This window comes from Scyliorhinus canicula, chromosome 14 (assembly GCF_902713615.1).
Source record: "Scyliorhinus canicula chromosome 14, sScyCan1.1, whole genome shotgun sequence".
NCBI lineage: Eukaryota > Metazoa > Chordata > Chondrichthyes > Carcharhiniformes > Scyliorhinidae > Scyliorhinus > Scyliorhinus canicula.
In genome coordinates, this window is record NC_052159.1 from 8,880,070 (window position 1) to 8,901,047 (window position 20,978).

A 20,978-nucleotide genomic window follows, 5' to 3' on the forward strand; every position below is an offset into this window, starting at 1 on the left:
AAGTGCTGATGACAGGGGACTGGAGAAGGGGGTAGTGCCGACAGTTTACATAGCTATTTTGGAGGAGGAGAAGGCACCACTGGAAGGGATCAAAGCAAAGTGGGAGGAAGAGTTGGGAGAGGATATGGAGGAGGGGTTCTGGTGTGAGGTGCACTGGAGAGTGAATGCCTCCACCTCGTGTGCGAGGTTGGGGCTGATACAGCTGAAGGTGGTATACAGAGCATACCTCACGAGGGTGAGGATGAGCTGATTCTTTGAAGGAGTAGAAGATATATGTGAACGGGGGGGGGGGGGCGCTAATCACGTTCATGTGTTTTGGTCCTGTCCAAAGCTAGAGGATTACTGGAAGGAGGTTTTTAGGGTAATTTCTAAAGTGGAGCACGTGAAACTGGACCCAGGCCCTCGGGAGGCCAGATTCAGGGTGTCAGACCAGCCAGGGTTGGAAACGGGTGCGGAGGCAGATGTTGTAGCCTTCGCCTCGTTGATCACCCGAAGGCGGATCCTGATAGGTTGGAGAGCAACCTCTCCACACTGTGGTCTGGCGTGACGGGGACACCTGTTGGAATTCTTGACTCTGGAGAAGGTTAAGTTTGAACTGAGAGGAAGGATGGAGGGGTTCTACAGTTCATGGGCATTATTCATTGTGCACTTTCAAGAACTGGATAACGTTGAACATTAGTTGGGGCGGGTGGGTGGAAGGGTTGGGGGGTGGGAGGCTGTGTGTGTTAATGGTGACTATGGGTGATCCCTAATTCCTTTTTTTCATTTGTTTGTGTGAACATGTGGGCTAATGTTTGGGGTGGGCTAATGTTTGGGGTTTGGTGGGAGGATGGGATCGTTATTGATATGGGGATTGATATATTTGTTTCTGATTATTGTTTATTGTTGGTGGGTGTAAATTTGGGAGAAAATGTGAAAAAGGAGAATAAAAAATATTTAAAAAAAAAAGAAAATACCAATGGGATTGTACAAAGTCTTCATGGATTAATGAAAGGGAAATCATGTTTGACAGGCTTACTGGAGTGTTTTGACAACATAACTGGCAGAATAAATGAGGATAATCCAGTGGATGTGTGTATTTGGATGTTTAGAAACCTTTTGATAAAGTCCCACATAAGAGGGTATTGTGCAAAATTAAAGGACATCGGATTGGTGATAATATATTTGCATGGATTGAGAATTGGTTAGCAGACAGGAAAACAAGTGGGAATATATGGGCTCGGCCTGGCAGGCAGCGACTAGTTGGGTGCCACAGGGATCAGCGCTTGGGGTCCCAGCTATTCACAATAGCTTTCAATAATTTGGATGAGGGAATTTGGGAGGAGTATAAACTAATTTGGCAAGAGGAGGGGACGCAGACTGTTAACAGAAAAGGGACACATCATAATGCAGTAAAGCAAACACATCAGGGTGAGTGCAGGTGTATTAAGTGTTGAAGGGAGTAAGGCAAGGCTGGATGGATAGCCTCTACTGTCAGGAACATTGCAGGAAAAACGGATGAGTTGAGGGCGAGGATTGACACGTGGAATTGTCATTAAGTAGCCATCATAGAGACTTTGTTGAGGGAAGGGCAGGATTGGCAGCTCAACATTCCGGGACATCGAATCTTCAAGGGATGGGGTAAAAGAGGAGGACGCATTGCATTATTAATTAAGGAGTCAGTTATTGCAGTAAGGAGAGATGATACCTTGGAGGGGGCATCGAATGAAGCTTTGTGGATAAAGCTTAGGAATAAAAAAGGGGCAGCCACATTTCTAGGTTGTTCATTATATACGCCCAAATAGTCTGGGAAATTGGGGAACAAATATGTGCACAATTCACAGAAATGTGTAAAAATAATAATAGGGTAATTATATCAGTGATTTCAACTTTCCCGACATTAATTTGGATAGTCAAAGTGTGAAGTGCTCAGATGGAGTGCATTTCTTAAAATGTACACAGGAGAAACTTTTTGGTCAATGTACAAAGACTCCAACAAGGACGGCATAATGCTGGACCAAATTCTGGGAAATGAAATCGGACTGGTAGTTGAGTTGATGGTGGTGGAGCATTTAGTGATCGTGACAATTTAAGCTTGTTGTGGACTAAGAAATGGACACGTTGGGGGAAAAAAGTTTTGTATTGGGGAAAGTGGATTTTAGTAAAATAAGAGAGCATTAGACAGGAATTATTTAGATTGGTGTTGCTGTTGGAGGATAAATCAACATCGGACATGTGGGAGTCTTTCGAGCAACAGTTGATTAGGATTCTGGAAAGTCAGGTTCTTGAGAGAACAAAGGATAAGTATGGGAAGTTTAGGGAGCCTTGGATAATGAGAGATTTTGTGAACCTCGTCAAAAAGAAAAAGAAAACTTTTATGTGGTCTAGAAGGGTGGGAACACTCAACCCTTGAGTATAAAGAAAGTAGGAAGATACTTAAGCGGGAAATTAGGAGGGCTATGAGGAGTCATGAAAAGTCTTTAGCAAGTAGGATTAAGGTGAATTCCAAAGCTTTTTATTAATATGTAAAAAGCAAGAGGGTGGACAGGAAAAGGATTGGACCATTTAAGGACTGGGTTGGGGCGTTGATGGTTGATGGGTTGGGGGGGGGGGGAATCTGTGTTGAACCAGAGGAAATGGGGCGAGGTACTAAATGAGTACTTTGCATCAGTGTTCACCAAAGAAAAGGACTTTGTGGAAGCTGATTCTTGGGTAGGGTATGTGGTTAGTCTGGGTCATGTTGACATCAAAAAGGAGGACGTATTGGGTGTTTTAAAAGACATTAAGATATATACGCCTCCTGGGCATGATGGGATTTAGCCAGAACACTGAGGGAAGCAAGGGAGGAAATTGCTGGAGCCTTAACTGACATCTTTATATCTTTGGCTACAGGTGAGATCACAGAGGACTGGAGAATAGCTCATGTGGTACTGCTGTTTTAAGAAAGGTAGCACCAGAATAATCCAGGAAAATATAGACCGGTGAGCCTCGCGTCTATAGTAGGTAAATTATATAGTAGGTAGCTACAGGATTTATACCCATTTGGAAACAAATGGACTCATCAGCGATAGACAGCATGGTTTTGTGAAGGAGAGGTTGTGCCTCACTAATTTGATCGAGTTTTTTGAGGAGGTGACCAAGGTGATTCATGAGGGGAGGGCGGTGGATGTTGTTTACATGGACTTTAGTAAAGCCTTTGACAAGGTGCATCATGGCAGACTGGTACAAAAGGTGAAGTCACACGGGATCAGAGGTGAGGTGGTAAGATGAATACAGAACTGGCTTGGTCACAGAAGGCAAAGGATGGCAGTAGGAAGGGTGTTTTTCTGAATGGAAGGTTGTGACTATTGGTGTTCCGCAGGGACACATGGTGCACATAAATGATTTGGAGAAAAATGTAGTTGGTCTGGTTATTAAGTTCGTGGATGACACCATGGTTGGTGGAGTGGCAAATAGTGTTGAGGATTGTCAAAGGATGCAGCAGGACATAGATTAAGGACATAGATAGGTTGGAGACTTGGGCAAAGAAATGGCAAATGGATTTAATCCGGACAAATGTGAGGTAATGCATTTTGGCATGTCTAACAAAGGGGAAATATACAATAAATGGCATAAGCTTTGGAATATAGAAAGTCAGAGATCTGTGCATACAGGTCCACAGATCTTTGAAAGTGACGACACAAGTGGACAAGCTAGTCAAGAAAGCATATGGAATGCTTGCCTTCATTGGATGGTGCATCAAGTATAAAAAGTGGCAAGTCATGCTACAGTTGTCTCGAACCTTAGTAAGGCCGCACTTGGAATATTGCACACAATTCTGGTTGCCACACTACCAGAAGGATGTGGAGGCTTTGGAGAGGGTGCACTGGAAGTTTACCAGATGTTGCCTGGTCTAGAGGGTGTTAGCTATGTGTAGAGGCTGATTAGACATGGACTGCTTTCATTAGAAAGACAGAGGTTGAGGGGTGACGTGATAGAGGTCAAGAAGATTTAGGTGCATAGATAGAGTGGATTGGCAGGCACTCTTTCCCAGGTTGGAGGGGTCAGTCACTAGGGGCACAGGTTTAAGGTCCGTGGGGCAAAGTTTAGAGAAGATGTGCGAGGCAGTTTTTTTTTTAACACAGAGGGTGGAGTACTCAGAATGCGCTGCCATGGGAGGTTGTGGAAGCAGATACACTAACGGTGTTCAAACGGCATCTCGACAAATACATGGGGAGGATGGATATAGAGGGATACGGCAGTAAGAAGTGCTGAGGGTGTAATCAAGACCGGTACAGGCTTGGAGAACCGATGGGCCTGTTCCTGTGCTGTTGTTCTTTGTAGACTGGGAACAGCTACTTGTGGTGAAATCTACAGAAGAGCAGTGAGGGATGTTCAAATAGAAAATGGGGAGGGTACAGGAACAACATGTTCCCTCTAGGGTTATAGAAAGAAGTAACAAGCCCAGAGAGCCATTCATGACCAGAGATATTCAGGATATGATGAGAAGGAAATGATAGGCTTTTAGAAGGTACAAAGGGAGCATGGTGGCATGGCACAGCGGCTAGCACTGCTGCCTTATCGCACCAGGGACCCAGGTTCAATTCCGGCACTCCGGTGGCTGTGTGGAGTTTGCACTTTCTCCCCTTGCCTGAGTGGTTTCCTCTAGGTGCTCTGGTTTCCTCCCACAAGTCCCGAAAGACGTGCTTGTTGGTGAATTGGAAATTCTGAATTTTCCCTCGGTGTACCCGAACAGAGTGTGCTGACAAGTGGTTTTCACAGGACCTTCATTGCAGTGTTAATGTAAGCCTAATTGTGACAACAATAATGATTATTATGTGGTTCCATTATTTAAGAAGGGCTGGAGAGATGAGCCAAGGAACTATAGGCCAGTGAGTCTCACGTCAGTGGTGGGGAAACTATTGGAGAAAATTCTGAGAGAATCTATCTCCAATTGGAGAGGCAAAGTTTGATCAGAGATGGTCAGCATGGCTTTGTCAGTCGGAGGTCAGGCGTGTGCGCGCGCGCGTGCGACCATGACTGTTGGCCTTGAAAATTGCCCAGAAAAATGCCCAGTCTATCTCCGATTATTCTGAAAGGGCAAGGTACAGGCTTTTCACAGTTACTTCATTTAAAGCCTACTTGTCACAATAAGCGATTTTCATTTTCATCTCAAAAATTTGAGTAACTGGTTAAGCTAGCTGTTTCACACTGCTACTATGCAGTTGCAACACGAGTAGTATTGGCCACTAACGGGATGTTACCATTATGCCATTGTATCTCATAAAAATGAGTGAGGAATATGAATTTCAGTGCCAGTTTGGTGCTTGTTATGTAGGTGTATGTCCCATAGATAAGCAAATCATCGAAAACAGCATGTCCCTTCCACTGTTCAGAATAGCCACAGTACAAACCATATCCAATCTGCCCATGCTTGCAAAACTCAAAACAATGTTCAACGTTAGATGCGATTCTGCAATTGTCCAGCATTAGCAAATCATCCTGTATGTTAAAAATTACGCTGACTACCAATTTAAGGTTCGTCGATGTCACAGTGTGGTGAGTTTTCATGTACTGGAAGCTACATATATTAATACACAGGGCCCTGTCCTTGGCAGAAAGAAAGAACAATACACACACTGCCTATTTGAGCTAAACAAAATAAGTTGGCTGATTCCGTCCTCAGGGCAATACCTTGACCAATTTGAGTCATGCTGCCTGATTTAAATTTAAAATCATACTTGACGGTTAATTTTCAGTCGTCATCAACTGGTGTATTCTCCACGGAAATACCTCAACCAATGAGTCCACTTCCCAACCAATCAGAACCTTTTGCTCATACATATAAATTGTTAATCCTTATATCGGGATTCTTATGAATTGTCCTCGAGTGCAAGATGAAAACCTGCGGCAAAATGTCTCTTTAAACGATATTATTCCTCTCTTCTGTCTGCCCATGGTCTATCAGGGGACCTTGGGATGGGAAGTTCATCAAAAGTAACAAAGTACATTTTTAAAAGCATTTTGTCCCTTTGATTAAAATTCCTTGAATTGAGCAGTGAACAGAATTGCATACTAAGGAACCTGGTTGAGGAGATGGTACTGGACAAGACTTTGAGGATCAGAGCAAAATGCTGCAGATGTTGGAAATCTGAAATAAAAGCAGAAAATGCAGGATTGGATTGGATTGGATTTGTTTATTGTCACGTGTACCGAGGTTCAGTGAAAAGTATTTTTCTGCAAGCAGCTCAACAGATCATTCAGTACATGGAAGAAAAGGGAATTAAACAAAATTCAAGAAAATACATGAGAATACATAATAGGGCAACACGAGATATACACAAGATACACTCGGGTCAGACAGCATCAGTGGAGAGAGAAAAACAGTTAACGTTTTGAGTCCATACGACGTTAACAGAACTGTTCTGTAAAAGTTTCCTCTATCGAAATGTTAACTCTGTTTCTCTCCCAAGTGCTTCGGACCTTTTTTAAAACCGTGCAGGAGGTGGCCATTTGGCCCATCGGGTCTGCACTAACCCTTTGAAAGAGCGCTCGACCTGGGCTCACTCCTTCACCCTATCCCCATAACACCAGGCATTGATTGTGGCCAATCCACCTAACCTGTGCATCTTTGAACTGTGGGCGGAAACTGGAACACCTGGAGGAAACCCACACAAAGGCAGGAAGAATGTGCACACTCCATACCTGAGGCTGAAATTGAACCTGGGTCCCAACGATGCTAACCACTGTGCCACCAGTGGCATAGTGGTTACCATTGCTGCCTCAGCGGCAGGGACCCAGGTTCGATTTGTATGGGGTTTGCACATTTTCCCTGTGCTGTAGAAAACTTGAATATATTCATCATTAGCACTAAATCAGCAAGATCAATGGGTCAGTTCCCACCATCACCTTGATGGCAAAATTCATGGAGATGAAATTACTTTCAGTTTGAGTAACTATCTTTCTGTACAGAATGTGCATTTTCTGGAAACTATTAAAAAATAATGTGTATATTCAGTGAACTAACTTGACCATTTTGTAATTGTTTCTGATGCCAGTGTTATTTCTTAGTGCCTCCTTTGTGGATGTCACATCTGTGCTGGAATATATCCATCATTTTGCATATTTCAGCCTTCTCGTGTGGTAACGCCCAACTCACTCTGGAGAGCTTTTAGCCTGTGCTAGATTCCGTCTGAGGACAGTCATTTAAAAGAATCATTGCCCAGAAATGTCATGTAGTTGATTATGTTATAGCCATTTATCTCGCAGCTTTCTGTCCAAATATATAAATCTATGGCATCCTTTCCAGCTGAGGTTACAGCTGCAGTTGTTCAGAACTACAGCAATCTTCATTCTCTCATTCCGTTTTCATGACTATTTTCTATTTTTGGTTAAATGTAGACATCTGTGAAAACATAACTGCTGTCAAATTCGGAGATCCCTTTTTTTAAAAAAAAAGTAAACTGCTGCAGTCAGTTGTGTAGCACCTCAGTAGTAAATTTTGATGGACAGTGCTGTTGACCTATGCTACAAAAACACATGGTCGAGAATGCAGTAACGAGCGGCATGTTCTCATTCTTCTGAAATTCTCTTTAGCTTTTAATTTAAACATTACCTACTGAGGTACGTTGTGCAGACGGAATATTTTGAGGAAGGGAAATAATTTTTCTTTTTCTTTTATGATTTACGGTTTTCGTAGCGTTTAAAATAGTTAACAATATGGTCAATCTACTTTTAGAAAGGGTTCTCTTTTGAAACCTTAGTTTCGTATTCTGTTTTGATAAACCTTTAACATTCCCAAAATAATATGATGCACTGGCCATTTGCCTTGCATTTTATTCATAACTGCAATGCTACTCAATTGCTACACGGAGGGAGAATTCAGAATTCTTGGCTGTTACAGGAATTGAACCTGCGCTGTTGGCCTTGTTCTGCATCACAAACCAGCTGTCTAGCCTACTGAGCTAAACCAGCATGGTCCGTGTTCAAATAAACTCCCACAGGCTCCTCTTCCTTCCTACCAGGAAAAATGCTGTTCATGGTGATCCCCATCCTCTTCAAGAACCCCTTTACCTGGTGAATTAAAACTTTGCCTGCACTTCAGTTCCCTCTGACTTAATCTAATCTGCATAATGCACGAACTGCTTAAACTCGAACACTGACCGTTACATTGTCATCTTTACTGTTGGTGACCACCCATTCAGCCACTGCATGCCTGTGCTTTGAAAGTCTTTTGGTCTGTTCTTATCTCCTTTTAAAAATCTCAATAATTGCTGTCTTCCTCTATTCCTTTGAAAATGAAATGAAATTAAATGAAAATTGCTTATTGTCAAAAGTAGGCTTCAAATGAAGTTACTGTGAAAAGCCCCTAGTCGCCACATTCCGCCGCCTGTTCGGGGAGGCTGTTACGGGAATCGAACCGTGCTGCTGGCCTGCTTGGTCTGCTTTCAAAGCCAGCGATTTAGCCCTGTGCTAAACAGCCCCTATTGATTTCTTCCTCCGTTCCCAAACACTATCCACTTTTTTCTTTATTCACTCTTCACCGTCTGCCATTTTCTTCCCAGAGTGAAGTGCTTTGAGGCATCTTGCTGCTTGTGAAATGAGGCAGTACCTTATTTAACTTGCCATACAGTTTAATGGACAGTGCAAACAAATCTATTTTTGAGTGCTGTCATATCCTACATTAGATTTTGATTTTCACCAGAAGCTGGTGATGTTATGTGCAATCTGATCTCTCCTTCAAATACTCTATCTGATTATTTCCAGATAGTGCACTTCAGATGCAGAAATGCATTTGATTCTAAATATTGATTTAATTAGTGGGCATGTAGGAAGGAAGAAGAGCCTGTGGGAGAGTTTATTTGAACACTGACCATGCTGGTTTAGCTCAGTGGGCTAGATAGCTGGTTTGTGATGCAGAACAAGGCCAGTAGCGCAGGTTCAATTCCTGTAACAGCCGAGAATTCTGAATTCTCCCTCCGTGTACCCAACAAGCACCAGAATGTGCCGACTAAGGGCTTTTCACAGTAACTTCATTGCAGTGTTAATGTAAGCCTACTTGTGACAATAAAGATTATTTATTTTTTATTTATTTATGGCATTGATGCTCATATTATTCCAAAGATGAATTGAAGAGAAAATTGGTTTTATGATTTGGTAAATAGATCGTTCTAACAAAATGAAGGAGAATCGCTAGTGTTGCCGCCACCCCATCCCTCAGAGGAACAATGTTTTTAAACATTTCACCAGCATAACTGTCAGCCGACTGATAAAGTTGGGATGAAAGATCAGGAGAAGTCCTATGAAAATTGGAGCAGTATGCCTTCCACACATCACTACGACCTGCCAAATTTGAACAAATTATTTGGTTTTTAACAAATCTCGCATTTCTGGTATCTAACAACTATTTGTCAAGAATGCCTTCACTGAAATTTGGCCTGTTTAGACGAATTCGGTCAGGTTATTTCTAAGTGGATGATGCCAAATCTAGTCACAAATCTTTGTCAATTTCACTTTCGAAGTATTCATAGATGTAGCTAAGTATCTGAGGATAACATTTTTAAAGCTTCAATTCCACTTTGCACCAATCTATTTTTTTTTAAACTGTCAAAATTGGGATGCCTCTATGCATGGAAACTGGTGCAGTTTGTTGTAGCATCAGCATGCTGGAGCACCCAATGATGGTACCATTAATTGTGCAATCAAATGTAACTTCACCTCTGGACAGCTGTGTTATTGAGTTTGTGGGGTGGCTGTTGAATGAAGTCAGTAATTGGTGAAGGTAAAACTGTTTCCTTTTTCTTTTAGAAAAAGGAACGGGAACGTTTGCAGCTGAAGATCTTAGTGCTTCGGAATGAACTGGAGAGACAGGAGAAGGCACTTGGACGAGAATTGGAAGTGTTGCAGAAGGAGCGGATTGCATTCCAGGATAAAGGTGAGAATCTGTTCTGCTTAAGTACCAGTGCTTTTTTTTATATAATCAAAATTGTAATTCTGGTTGTTTTGGTGTGGTGCAGGGCTGCAGGCAAAGGATGTCAGTGAGGTGCCTTTGTAGGTCTTGATTGCTTAATATATATACATTTATATATTACGCACACCAAACATTTGTTTTGGATGTTATTTAAAGCAATTCTGGACTGAATAGGTAAAAACAAGACTATTTTTATGAGTTAAGTCAAGTATCAAGAAGTAGTGGTGCCATACAGCAGAGATAACATAGTCTTGGTCTGTTTCTGTTTTTGAATTATAGTCGGAAAGACATTGATGCACCAGTATTTACTTCATTTTCATGTAATGTGCTTTCAGAATAGATCTTTGTTAACCAAGCGTACTTGCTGTCTCCCACTCAGACTTCTTCACGAAGTGCAAGGGTTGTACAGGACTAGTTTGCGTACAGATGCTTCCCTGTTGAATGAAGTCAGTAATTGGTGAAGGTAAAACTTTCCTTTTTCTTTTAGAAAAAGGAACGGGAACGTTTGCAGCGGAAGATCCTAGTGCTTCGGAATGAACTGGAGAGACAGGAGGAGGCACTTGGACTAGGGGCTGTTTAGCACAGGGCTAAATCGCTGGCTTTGAAATCAGACCAAGGCAGGCCAGCAGCATGGTTCAATTCCCGTAGCAGCCTCCCCCAAACAGACGCCGGAATGTGGCGACTAGGGGCTTTTCACAGTAACTTCATTTGAAGGCTACTTGTGACAATAAGTGATTTTTCATTTCATTTCATTTTTTTCATTTCCCTTTGAGTTTTATTTTCTTGATAGTTTGCGCTGAAGTTACCTCATTCTTTTCTAGTCTGTGGAGAAACTTAAATGTACGTCCTATAGGAGAAATGGCCCACACTTTCAGATCCTTTCCTTTTGCTACAATGCTTTTGCTCATCGTTAACTGCATGCCAAAACTGTATGCATCATTTAACTTCATGATCTGTTGAGCTGCCCACAGAAAAATGATTTTCACTGTACCTTGGTACACATGACGATAAACAAAATCTAATCCAATCCAAAGCACACATTCAATAGTTAACTGAAATGGGCAGTGATGCCAAGAGAGCTCATTAACAGCTAGCTGATGGAAAGCAATTTCACAAGAAATTAGCTATTTGAAGATAATTGTTAAAACCCCACATTTCCTCATTGATTGACAACCAAATCCCTTGACCTGCAACTCATTGCTTCTAATTTAGATATTAAAAAATAATAGGACATATTTAGTGGAAATATGTGAAATTCAGTGCAGTGAAATTAATTACAGAGGACTGTCTTAAAATGTAATTGAACCCATCAGTTCTCAGAAAATAGCCAAATGTGTTACTCAACTTTAAATGCTTGCTCGTAGCAACTATTAACACTTAGAAATTATTGATACCTGGTCAGCTTTGTCAAGATTTCTGTTGTGCATTCAGATGGGTTATATTTTATTTAACCGAGGACCACCAAGTTTGTAGACTAGGAGAGGAAATAAGTGAAATACAGGTTGTGGCTTTGACCCTCAAAAGCTTGGGCTTTACTGATGGTGTTTTGAGGCCTTGCCATGAATGTGTTGGGTGTAGGGGACGGAGTGTTGATTTCAACAAAATAAAGAGCAACAACTGTAGACAATCACTCATCACTTTGGTTTCTTGAAGAACTTGCTTCTTTATTTGGACACAAAAGACATCCAGACAGCATGCAAATCTCATCAATTTTTTTTCCTCTCGATGTCAGTTCTTCTATTGTCAGCAGTATGATAAAAGTGCCCTGAGGAAACCAGGAAATTGGTATTGTCAGTGTACTGCAGAATAATGAGTGATTTAGGGAGGGGGATGAATTAGGTAGGATTACTGTAGTTGGTTTGAATCCAATTCCTGGCTTGTGCAAACGGCTCATGGCTGTATGTTATGCTTCATAATGTAATGGTAGAGAAACTGCAATTACTAAAGAACCATGAAAGCATACCACCAATCCTGTAAGTGTTGCTAAAGTAATTATATAATTTACAAATGTACAAACAAATTTAGTAGGTTTGTCAATGAAGCATTTATTTAAAGGAAGATACATTTAAAATGTAAAAGAGAACTCATTCCCTTTTAATCCAATTGTCCGTTCCATCTGTTGAATAAAGGAATAATCAGACATTGAAGTGTATGGGGCACTTTGAAATAACTGAGGTACATGGCTAGATACATACAGTATAGTTTTGATTTTTCTTTTAGCTCCGTGGAAATGCAATCTAGTAACTGCTTGGAAGAGGTTAGTATCTATCTGTAAGGCAAATGCTTATAGCCTTAGCTGCCTTTTCTCCCTCTTGCCTCTGTCAGCACCTTTGTCAGCTGTGCCACCTAATTGCTCTTGGCCTGTTACTTAAAGTTGGAATGGACTGTAAATCTTCAAAAGCATTTTATAGACAGTGAAATATTTTTAAAGTAGTACTGTTGTAAAGGAAATAAGGCAGCAGATTGCACACAGCAAGGTTCCACAAACAGCCATGTGGTTGTTACCCCCTCTGCTCCTTGAGGGTTCACAATTGACACGTCACACAAACAACACACGATAGGATTCAATTAAAGACTCTTTATTTGTACTAATATGTCACACAGACTTTAAACTCGATAAATGGCACAGACTCTTTAACTCAATGAACTGAACTCGAGTATCAGCCTAGCAGAACAGCTGGCCAGGCTCTTCTCCAGGGCTACTTCACTGGTCTCCAAGCCACTGACTCGAGGTTGTTTCTTGCGAGGGTTGTTTGTTCCCAGGGTTTTCACTCCTGAGGCACTTTATACCAATTTCTTCAGTCTTCTAGAATGTTTAATGACTTATGTGCAATACCCTCATGTGGCTGAGGTCATTCTTCCCAATTCCTGATGAACAGTACACATCTGTTTCATTATCTCGATGCAGTTTTTTTAACTTTGACCACTCTTTGCAACCACAAAAGTCAGATGACCCTCCTGCTTAGTCTGTAAATGTCTATGGTTGTCTAGCTCCAACATTCCTTCCTCTTTTTCGCTAGGGCATTGCTACCTTTTGCTCATGACCTGTGATTCCCCCAAGATAGGTCTTGTGTCTTGACACCTGTAGTTTTTCATCATTGGTCACATTTTATTGCAGTACTTGACCCCCATCTTGCAATCTGATTCGGCTACATGATGATGAGCAGGTAATCTGTTTTATTCATGTTAGCTGAAGGGTAAATATTAAGAAACAAATAATTTGCATTTTTGGCTTGGGGAACACCACTTGGATGGACAATCTGCAAAGTGTATATTGATGGAACTTAGAGGAAGAAGGATTTTGTATACAGTGATATTCCCACTAAGCCAGGGTTTTTCAAAGTGGGAGTCGCGACTTGTGGGTGTGTATCAGGCAGGTTTCAGAAGACTTGTGAAGCGATCAGTGGTGGGGTTCCTGCGTTGGCCCAGATTCGGGAGAAGCTCCCAATGGCCGCTACAAGTATTTTTGTTGTGAATGGCGGCTGCTGCTGCCTTTCAGATGAGAAGGAAAGGAGGCTGTCTTCCAGCCATAAGCGGCAGTAGTGAGCAAGGCATGCACCCTGCACGTACACTTGGTGTCAAGCGCCCTCTGTGCTTTTGTCGCCAAATCACAGAGGAGAGCTTCTTCCATTTTCTAGATGCTGACACACATGGTAAGAGAACTGTGAAGATGATTCATTTTCTTACAAAAAAGATGGCAGAGACACAAATCGGCAGTGTACCGGCCAGAATCCCACATCTGAATCTGCTGGAGAGACCTGCTGAGGAGAATCCAGGGCAGGCCAAAGAAGTGCTAGTGTTTTCTCTGTACAGAGCTCCAGAGTTTCTGGTTAACAACCTACAAAGAAGAAACCTAACTCTGGAACAAAGCAGAAAAAGATAATATCTTGGTATGGATTTATTAATTGTGCCAATACAAATAAGGATGCAAAACACGTGTGTTATATGCAGGTAAGTACTTGCAAATGAAAGAAGTTTCAGATTTTGAAAGGGAAATGGTGGATGAAAAATTCCTTTTGAGGTTGAGACTCCAGAGTCCGTAATTAACTTAGAGCTGACTCCAAATGAAAAAACTACACTGTTGTACCTTACCTGTGACAGCACATTAAAAACCTGCCAAAAACCCATGAGGCTATCTGTGTTGTGGAGTAGCATCGTCCAAGGGAGGTAGATGTTTTGAGGAGGTAGATGTTCTGAGGAAGGATGTATTAGCAATTTTGAAAAACCTTAGGGTCGACAAGTCCCCTGGGCCAGATGGGATATATCCTAGGATTCTTTGGGAGGCAAGGGATGAGATTGCAGAGCCTTTGGCTTTGATCTTTGGGTCACTGTCCACGGGGATAGTGCCAGAGGACTGGAGAGTGGCAAATGTTGTTCTTCTGTTCAAGAAAGGGAATAGGAATGACCCTGGTAATTATAGGCCAGTTAGTCTTTCTTCGGTGGTCGGTAAGTTGATGGAAAAGGTCCTGAAGGATAGGATTTATGGCCATTTGGAAAGATGCAGCTTAATCCAGGATAGTCAACACGGATTCGTGAAGGGTAAGTCTCGCTTCACAAATTTGATTGAATTCTTTGATGAGGTAACTAAGTGTGTAGATGAAGGTAGAGCAGTTGATGTCACATACATGGATTTTAGTAAGGCGTTTGATAAGGTTCCCCATGGTCGGCTCATGAAGAAAGTAAGGGGGTGTGGGATGCCGGGAAATTTGGCCAATTGGATAAGTAACTGGCTATCACATAGAAGACAGAGAGTGGTGGTGGATGGAAAATTTTCAGACTGGAGACCAGTTACCAGCGGTGTATCACAGGGATCAGTGCTGGGTCCTCTGCTATTTGTGATTTTTATCAATGACTTGGAGGAGGGGGCTGAAGGGTGGGACAGTAAATTTGCTGATGACACCAAGATTGGTGGAGTAGTGGATGAAGTGGAGGGCTGTTGTAGGCTGCAAAGAGACATTGATAGGATGCAGAGCTGGGCTGAAAAATGGCAGATGGAGTTTAACCCTGATAAGTGCGAGGTGATTCATTTTGGTAGGAAAAATTTGAATGCGGATTACAGGGTCAACGGCAGGGTTCTGAGGAATGTGGAGGAACAGAGAGATCTTTGGGTTCATGTCCACAGATCTCTGAAGGTTGCCACTCAAGTGGATAGAGCCGTGAAGAAGGCTTACAGTGTATTAGCATTTATTAACAGGGGGCTTGAGTTTAAGAGCCGCGGGGTTATGCTGCAACTGTATGTGACCCTGGTGAGACCACATTTGGAGTATTGTGTGCAGTTCTGGTCACCTCATTATAGGAAGGATGTGGAAGCATTGGAAAGGGTGCAAAGGAGATTTACCAGGATGCTGCCTGGTTTGGAGGATAGGTCTTATGAGGAAAGGTTGAGGGAGCTAGGGCTTTTCTCTTTGGAGCGGAGGAGGATGAGAGGCGACTTAATAGAGGTTTATAAGGTGGAGGGGGACAGATAGCGCGGACGTTCAGAGACTTTCCTCGGGTGGATGTAGCTGTTACAAGGGGGCATAACTATAAGATTCAGGGTGGGAGATATAGGAGGGATATCCAAGGTAGGTTCTTTATTCAGAGAGTGGTTAGGGTGTGGAATGGACTGCCTGCTGTGATAGTGGAGTCGGACACTTTAGGAACTTTCAAGCGGTTATTGGATAGGCACATGGAGCACACTAGAATGAGAGGGAGTGGGATAGCTTGATCTTGGTTTCGGACAAGGCTCGGCACAACATCGAGGGCCGAAGGGCCTGTTCGGTGCTGTACTGTTCTATGTTCTGAGAGTATTCGCTGCTGAGTAAGACGAGCATTTTATTGCTATTGCTCTTCATGACGACGGACATGAGGTTGGATTTTCCGTTCTCACAAAGATGAAGACAGCACTAAAGAACTGGCTGAACTCTGCACCTGACATGGACATTTCCCTTTCCTCCTGTGGACCTAATTGGAGTGAGATAGTGAGGAATGGTTAATGGTTGTCTCTGGATCAATATCGTTGCTCAAGCAGCAAAGAGTCGTTTGCAAGGAGAAATGAGAGAAATGTTGCCTCAAGCATTTACCTGAATAATTCCTTGGACATCTTTAAGGCATGTGAATGTTGTGAATGATTTAGGATTTCTGACCTTGATAATTAATTTTGCTAGTCTGTTTTCTGATTAAGCCACCAAAAGAGGGAAAGCTATCTTTCTGGATAGAGCACTCATTGGGGGAGATTACTTCAAGCTCTGAAATAGTTGAACAGCTTTCAGTTATGTTCTGATGGTGATTTTCCAGGTATGTCTTTCATACTAAACTTACTCTTTCATTCTTGTCACTTGGGACTTTTCCATTTGAGTGCCCAATTATTTTTTCCAATTAAGGGGCAATTTAGCATGGCCAATCCACCTACCCTGCACATCTTTGGGTTTTTGGGGGTGAAACCTATGCAGACATGGGGAGAATGTGCAAACTCCACACAGACAGTGACCAGGGACCGAGATCAAACCAGAGTCCTCAGTGCCGCATGCAGTAGTGCTAACCACTGCTCCACCGTGCCGCCCCACACTTAGACTTTTCCTAATGAGCTTCTAGGAACTTAAACTTGTGCGGTGTAACACATTCACAGTTTATATTTTATTGTGGTTTTATTCTAAACATTTAAAAATATAAAACAGATTTACAGTCTACAAAATTTAAGTCTATTAACATTTGCCTTCAATGTAAGAGTGCAACAATTTGTCATTATTAAAAGAGAAATATACTTAAACATGGACATCCAAAAGATTTCTTTACTTTAACAAAACAAGAAAGCCTTGCTTGCAAAGTCTAGAATGACTTGTTTGACCAAACAGGCAGGAACAGAACCTTGACTTCACACCCTTGCAGGAGAAGAAGAGTGAGTGCTGGTTTGTTCAAATCTGTGTTTTTAATACATATTTTGGTAACGGTTGTTCACATTTGTAGATTTTGCAGCCTGTCTTCGAGATGGCTATTCACAGTTGTGTGATTTTTTTTTTTAAAAAGGTTTGTGTCCATCACAGGACCTGTTATGCATTTCAGTGCTGGACATGTGGACAGTGGACAGACTAATAGTCATTTGAGCACCACGTTATCTCTGTTAGCCTCTTCCTCAGGTTTTTATTAATGATATTTAATACAGAAGAGTTTATGTTTATCAACTTCAGATCCTGGAGTACAATTTATTCTCTTTGTATTACATTCGTTTTTTGAGGTAGTTTGAACCATTTAAGTCTTATAATTCTATTTGTTGCATTTCTATCCCAATGGGTATTAGGGATTCTGAATGATAATGACATGATACAAGTTTCATTTGTACTATTTTGACTTTGTTTGGCCTGTGGTCAGTCCACCACAATGATTTTTTAATTAACATCAGGCGTCTCAAATTATTTGGAATATTTTTAAAATCTCTTGCTTTGCAAAGAATTAACCACATAAGAATTGTTTTAAAAGGATCAACTTTTTATAACAAGCCCATTGCATGAAGAAACGTTGTCACTTGAGCCTGCTGCAGCCTTTTAAGTAGTTTTCATCTAACCCAGACTCGACTTTAGTTTTATGTAGTATATACAAAGCTAGGACATCTTTTGAAGAAAAATGTAATTTTGTTTCATACAATGTAATCTTTTGAGAATTTGAAGGTTATATAGGAGGTAAAGTGGGAATCAAAAATCACACTCCTTCAAAGGTTTTAGCTCAAGAACCTTCCAATTCTAGCTGAACTGTTAAATGGAATTTGCATAAAATGCAGCACCATTCTGAGAACCACTGGAGCTTTGACAAAGAGTCATCGGACTTGAAACGTTAGCTCTTCTCTTTCCCTACAGATGCTGCCAGACCTGCTGAGATTTTCCAGCATTTTTTTCTTTTGTTTCAGATTTCAGCATCCACAGTAATTTGCATTTAACCACTGGAGCCTTTGTGGGTATATACTTCAATCCTCTGCAGGTGTGCCACAATATTGATTTCTTCCCATTGACAAAATGTGGGCAGTAGTATTTGCCAGGACATGCCCCAAAATCTTTCTACAGGAGGTAATGTCACAACATAATGAAAAATGAATTAGTCAGATTCAGTGACAAAGTTTATTTGAAGGCGGATTTTTCACCTGGGTGATCTGAGCTTGAATGCAGGTCAGACTAATGCAAAAATAATTTCTCATCTTTGTTAGTTGTAAGGGAATTGCGACCATCCCAATACAAAACCTGCAATCTAATTCTGAGTAACCGTGAATCCACAAAATAAAATTGGCTTATTGGTGATTAGGAAGTGGAAATACTGTGCTAGTCTGAGCATTGACCATTGTACATTATTAACTTAGAGTGGACCTGACCTGGCGATCCTGGGTGCTAAAAATTTAGTATTCTGTTGGGTACATATGTTTCATCAGCTCCTTGAAATTCCATAAAATTTCAGTTTGATTAGCATAAAATGCAGCTGTCTTAATCCTATGTTAAAGGAAATGTTGGAATTTCAGCCCATTTCACTTGTGGACCACTCCTACTCATTATGGTGAGATAAAATGATAGGTCCATATGAAAGTTCAAATTTGCTTTTTATTCAAGCACGTGTTTTGGAAGTCACGTAATTCCGTTTTAAACTTGTTAGCCAATCTAAAGAAACCATGCAATAGAATATTCGTATTGGCCAAAAAATATTGGTGAGGTTCGAAAATTCCCTTCATTTTCCATTCCATCTGCTTGTGCTGCACGGTTGTGGGGCAGCACGGTAGCATTGTGGATAGCACAATTGCTTCACAGCTCCAGGGTCCCAGGTTCGATTCCGGCTTGGGTCACTGTCTGTGCGGAGTCTGTCCATCCTCCTCGTGTGTGCGTGGGTTTCCTCCGGGTGCTCCGGTTTCCACCCGCAGTCCAAAGATGTGCAGGTTAGGTCGATTGGCCATGATAAATTGCCCTTAGTGTCCAAAATTGCCCTTGGTGTTGGGTGGGGTTACTGGGTTATGGGGATAGGGCGGAGGTGTTGACCTTGGGTAGGGTGCTCTTTCCAAGAGCCGGTGCAGACTTGATGGGCCGTATGGCCTCCTTCTGCACTTTAAATTCTATGATAATAGATGACCACATCATAAACAATACCCGCTGGAAACAGAAATGGTTTGGCAGTTCAATTAATGACGCTATTAAATGTAGTAAATCTCGCTGGCCATGAACTTTCTGGAAGCGCAGAGTTTGTTCTTGTGGATGGCTTCCATTTTGGTGTACCTTTGCACCATATCAGATGGGTATTTCTGAGTTCAAAATCCTTTACTCACGGCTATTCCACCACAAACCAGTGTCCACTGAAGTTCTGAATTCTTGCAAGCATGTAACTGATCTAAACACACACATTGCCTGATTCCAAACTCGGTCTATTTTCACATGCAAGGCGAATGTCTAGTTAGCGTTGTAAGGTTTGAGGCCAACGCAGGCATTGGCAGTATTTTGTTTATTATGTTTATCTGTAAACCTGACAAAGGGACTGGAATAGTCATTTTTTTAAAAATATACTCCGTTTTTAATGACTGATCCAAATTCATATTGTTTGGACCTGCCGCTGTGTATGACTTGAAAACAAATATAAAATTAAAACATGTCGGACTTGCATAAGAAGATCGGGTTGGTGGGTGGTGTATATGATTGGATTCGGCCACATAGCTCACTGTATCCGGGTATGTATGGGCTGTTCAAGACAAAAGTCATGTCCCTTTAAGCCCTATATTATCTATGACTGGTTTTGCACAACATGAATTGGCCAAATGGTTAGGTCAGTTGTTGCAACCACTTTATGCAGTGTGTGACCCCTTCACCTTTGCGAAGACCATTCATGAATTGAATACCAATAACAATGCCATGCCCATGTGCTCGTTTGACTTTGCTAGCCTGTTCGCCAATGTACTGCTCAAGGATGTCATAGCCATTTGCACGACATCACTATATAGCGATCGAGATGTATCACCAATATCTGAATCTGTATTCATTGATCCTATGAACTTAGTAGCTTGTGCAATTGAGCGCTGTTTTAATGACACCATGTGTGCCTAAATAGATGGTGTTGCCATGTGATCCTCATTAGGCCAAGTTCTTGCAAACTACTTTGTCGATTTCCATGAGAAAAGCATCTTCAATTAAAAGGCACCTAACCACCTGTCCCTTCATATTTCTGATACTTAGATGACATGTTTGCTATATTTGAATTTGCAGCTGCATGCAAGAGCTTCGCTGCACACCTTTAATGGACTCCATCTTGCGCTCGCATACACATTTTAAATCGAGCAGTCAAATGAGTTCCCTTTCCTCTATGTACTAGTTCAGAAGTCTGCCAATGGGTTCTCTACTACTATCAACCACAAGCCAAGCGTGAATGGTCAGTACATGTGTTCCTACAGTTCACACACTATTAGATTGGTCTTATTGGCAACCTCCTGGGGCATGAGCTATTTGTCACTGTGCAAGCTTGTGCTGCAGTAGGATGCATTAAAGCCATTCTGCAAGATAATGGCTACCATTATATCGAGCTGTATGCCATGCAAACTCATGAATGGGTCTTAAGGCTGCCATTTTGGTCCTGCAAAGTGCCCAGTCTAGCTCCGAATATACCGGAAGGGTAAGGTATCTCAAAGAATTGAGCAACAGATGAAGCTTACCCTTGCATGGTGCTACTATGCAGTAGCAACATGGGTGGTATTCTCCAATAAGAGGATGTTGCCTTCAAGCCAAAATGGTGTTCTGCCTATCATACAAATGAGCAACGTGGCATATGAATTTCAGTGCTGGTGTGATGTCAGGTATGTAGGCCGTTTGTACCAATGATTGGCGGATCATATCAAATAGCATGTTGCTTCGGTTGTTTCTAATAGGCAAAGCACTCTTTATATCCAGCCAGCTGTGCTTGTAAAACTCGAAACATAGTGTCCAATATTACATGTGATTCCACTATGGGACAACACTTAAACAGTCCTGATTGTGATATGAATTATACTGAAAATCAATTCAAGATTATCAGTCAGGTTTGCAGTGCTCACCTACTTGTGCTAGAAACCACCTATATAATA

The 20,978-nt window shown here is 41.7% G+C and overlaps 1 protein-coding gene across 3 annotated transcripts in view; it reads left to right on the plus strand.

The window, feature by feature from the left end:
- The window catches only part of uvrag (UV radiation resistance associated gene), a 368,181-nt gene that overhangs the window by 134,238 nt on the left and 212,965 nt on the right, over nucleotides 1-20,978 (plus strand). For all 3 annotated transcript variants that reach the window (XM_038817639.1, XM_038817640.1, XM_038817641.1), the window contains exon 8: nucleotides 9,766-9,892. In XM_038817639.1, coding sequence (XP_038673567.1) covers nucleotides 9,766-9,892 — 127 coding nt within the window. The remainder of the gene's footprint in view (nucleotides 1-9,765; nucleotides 9,893-20,978) is intronic.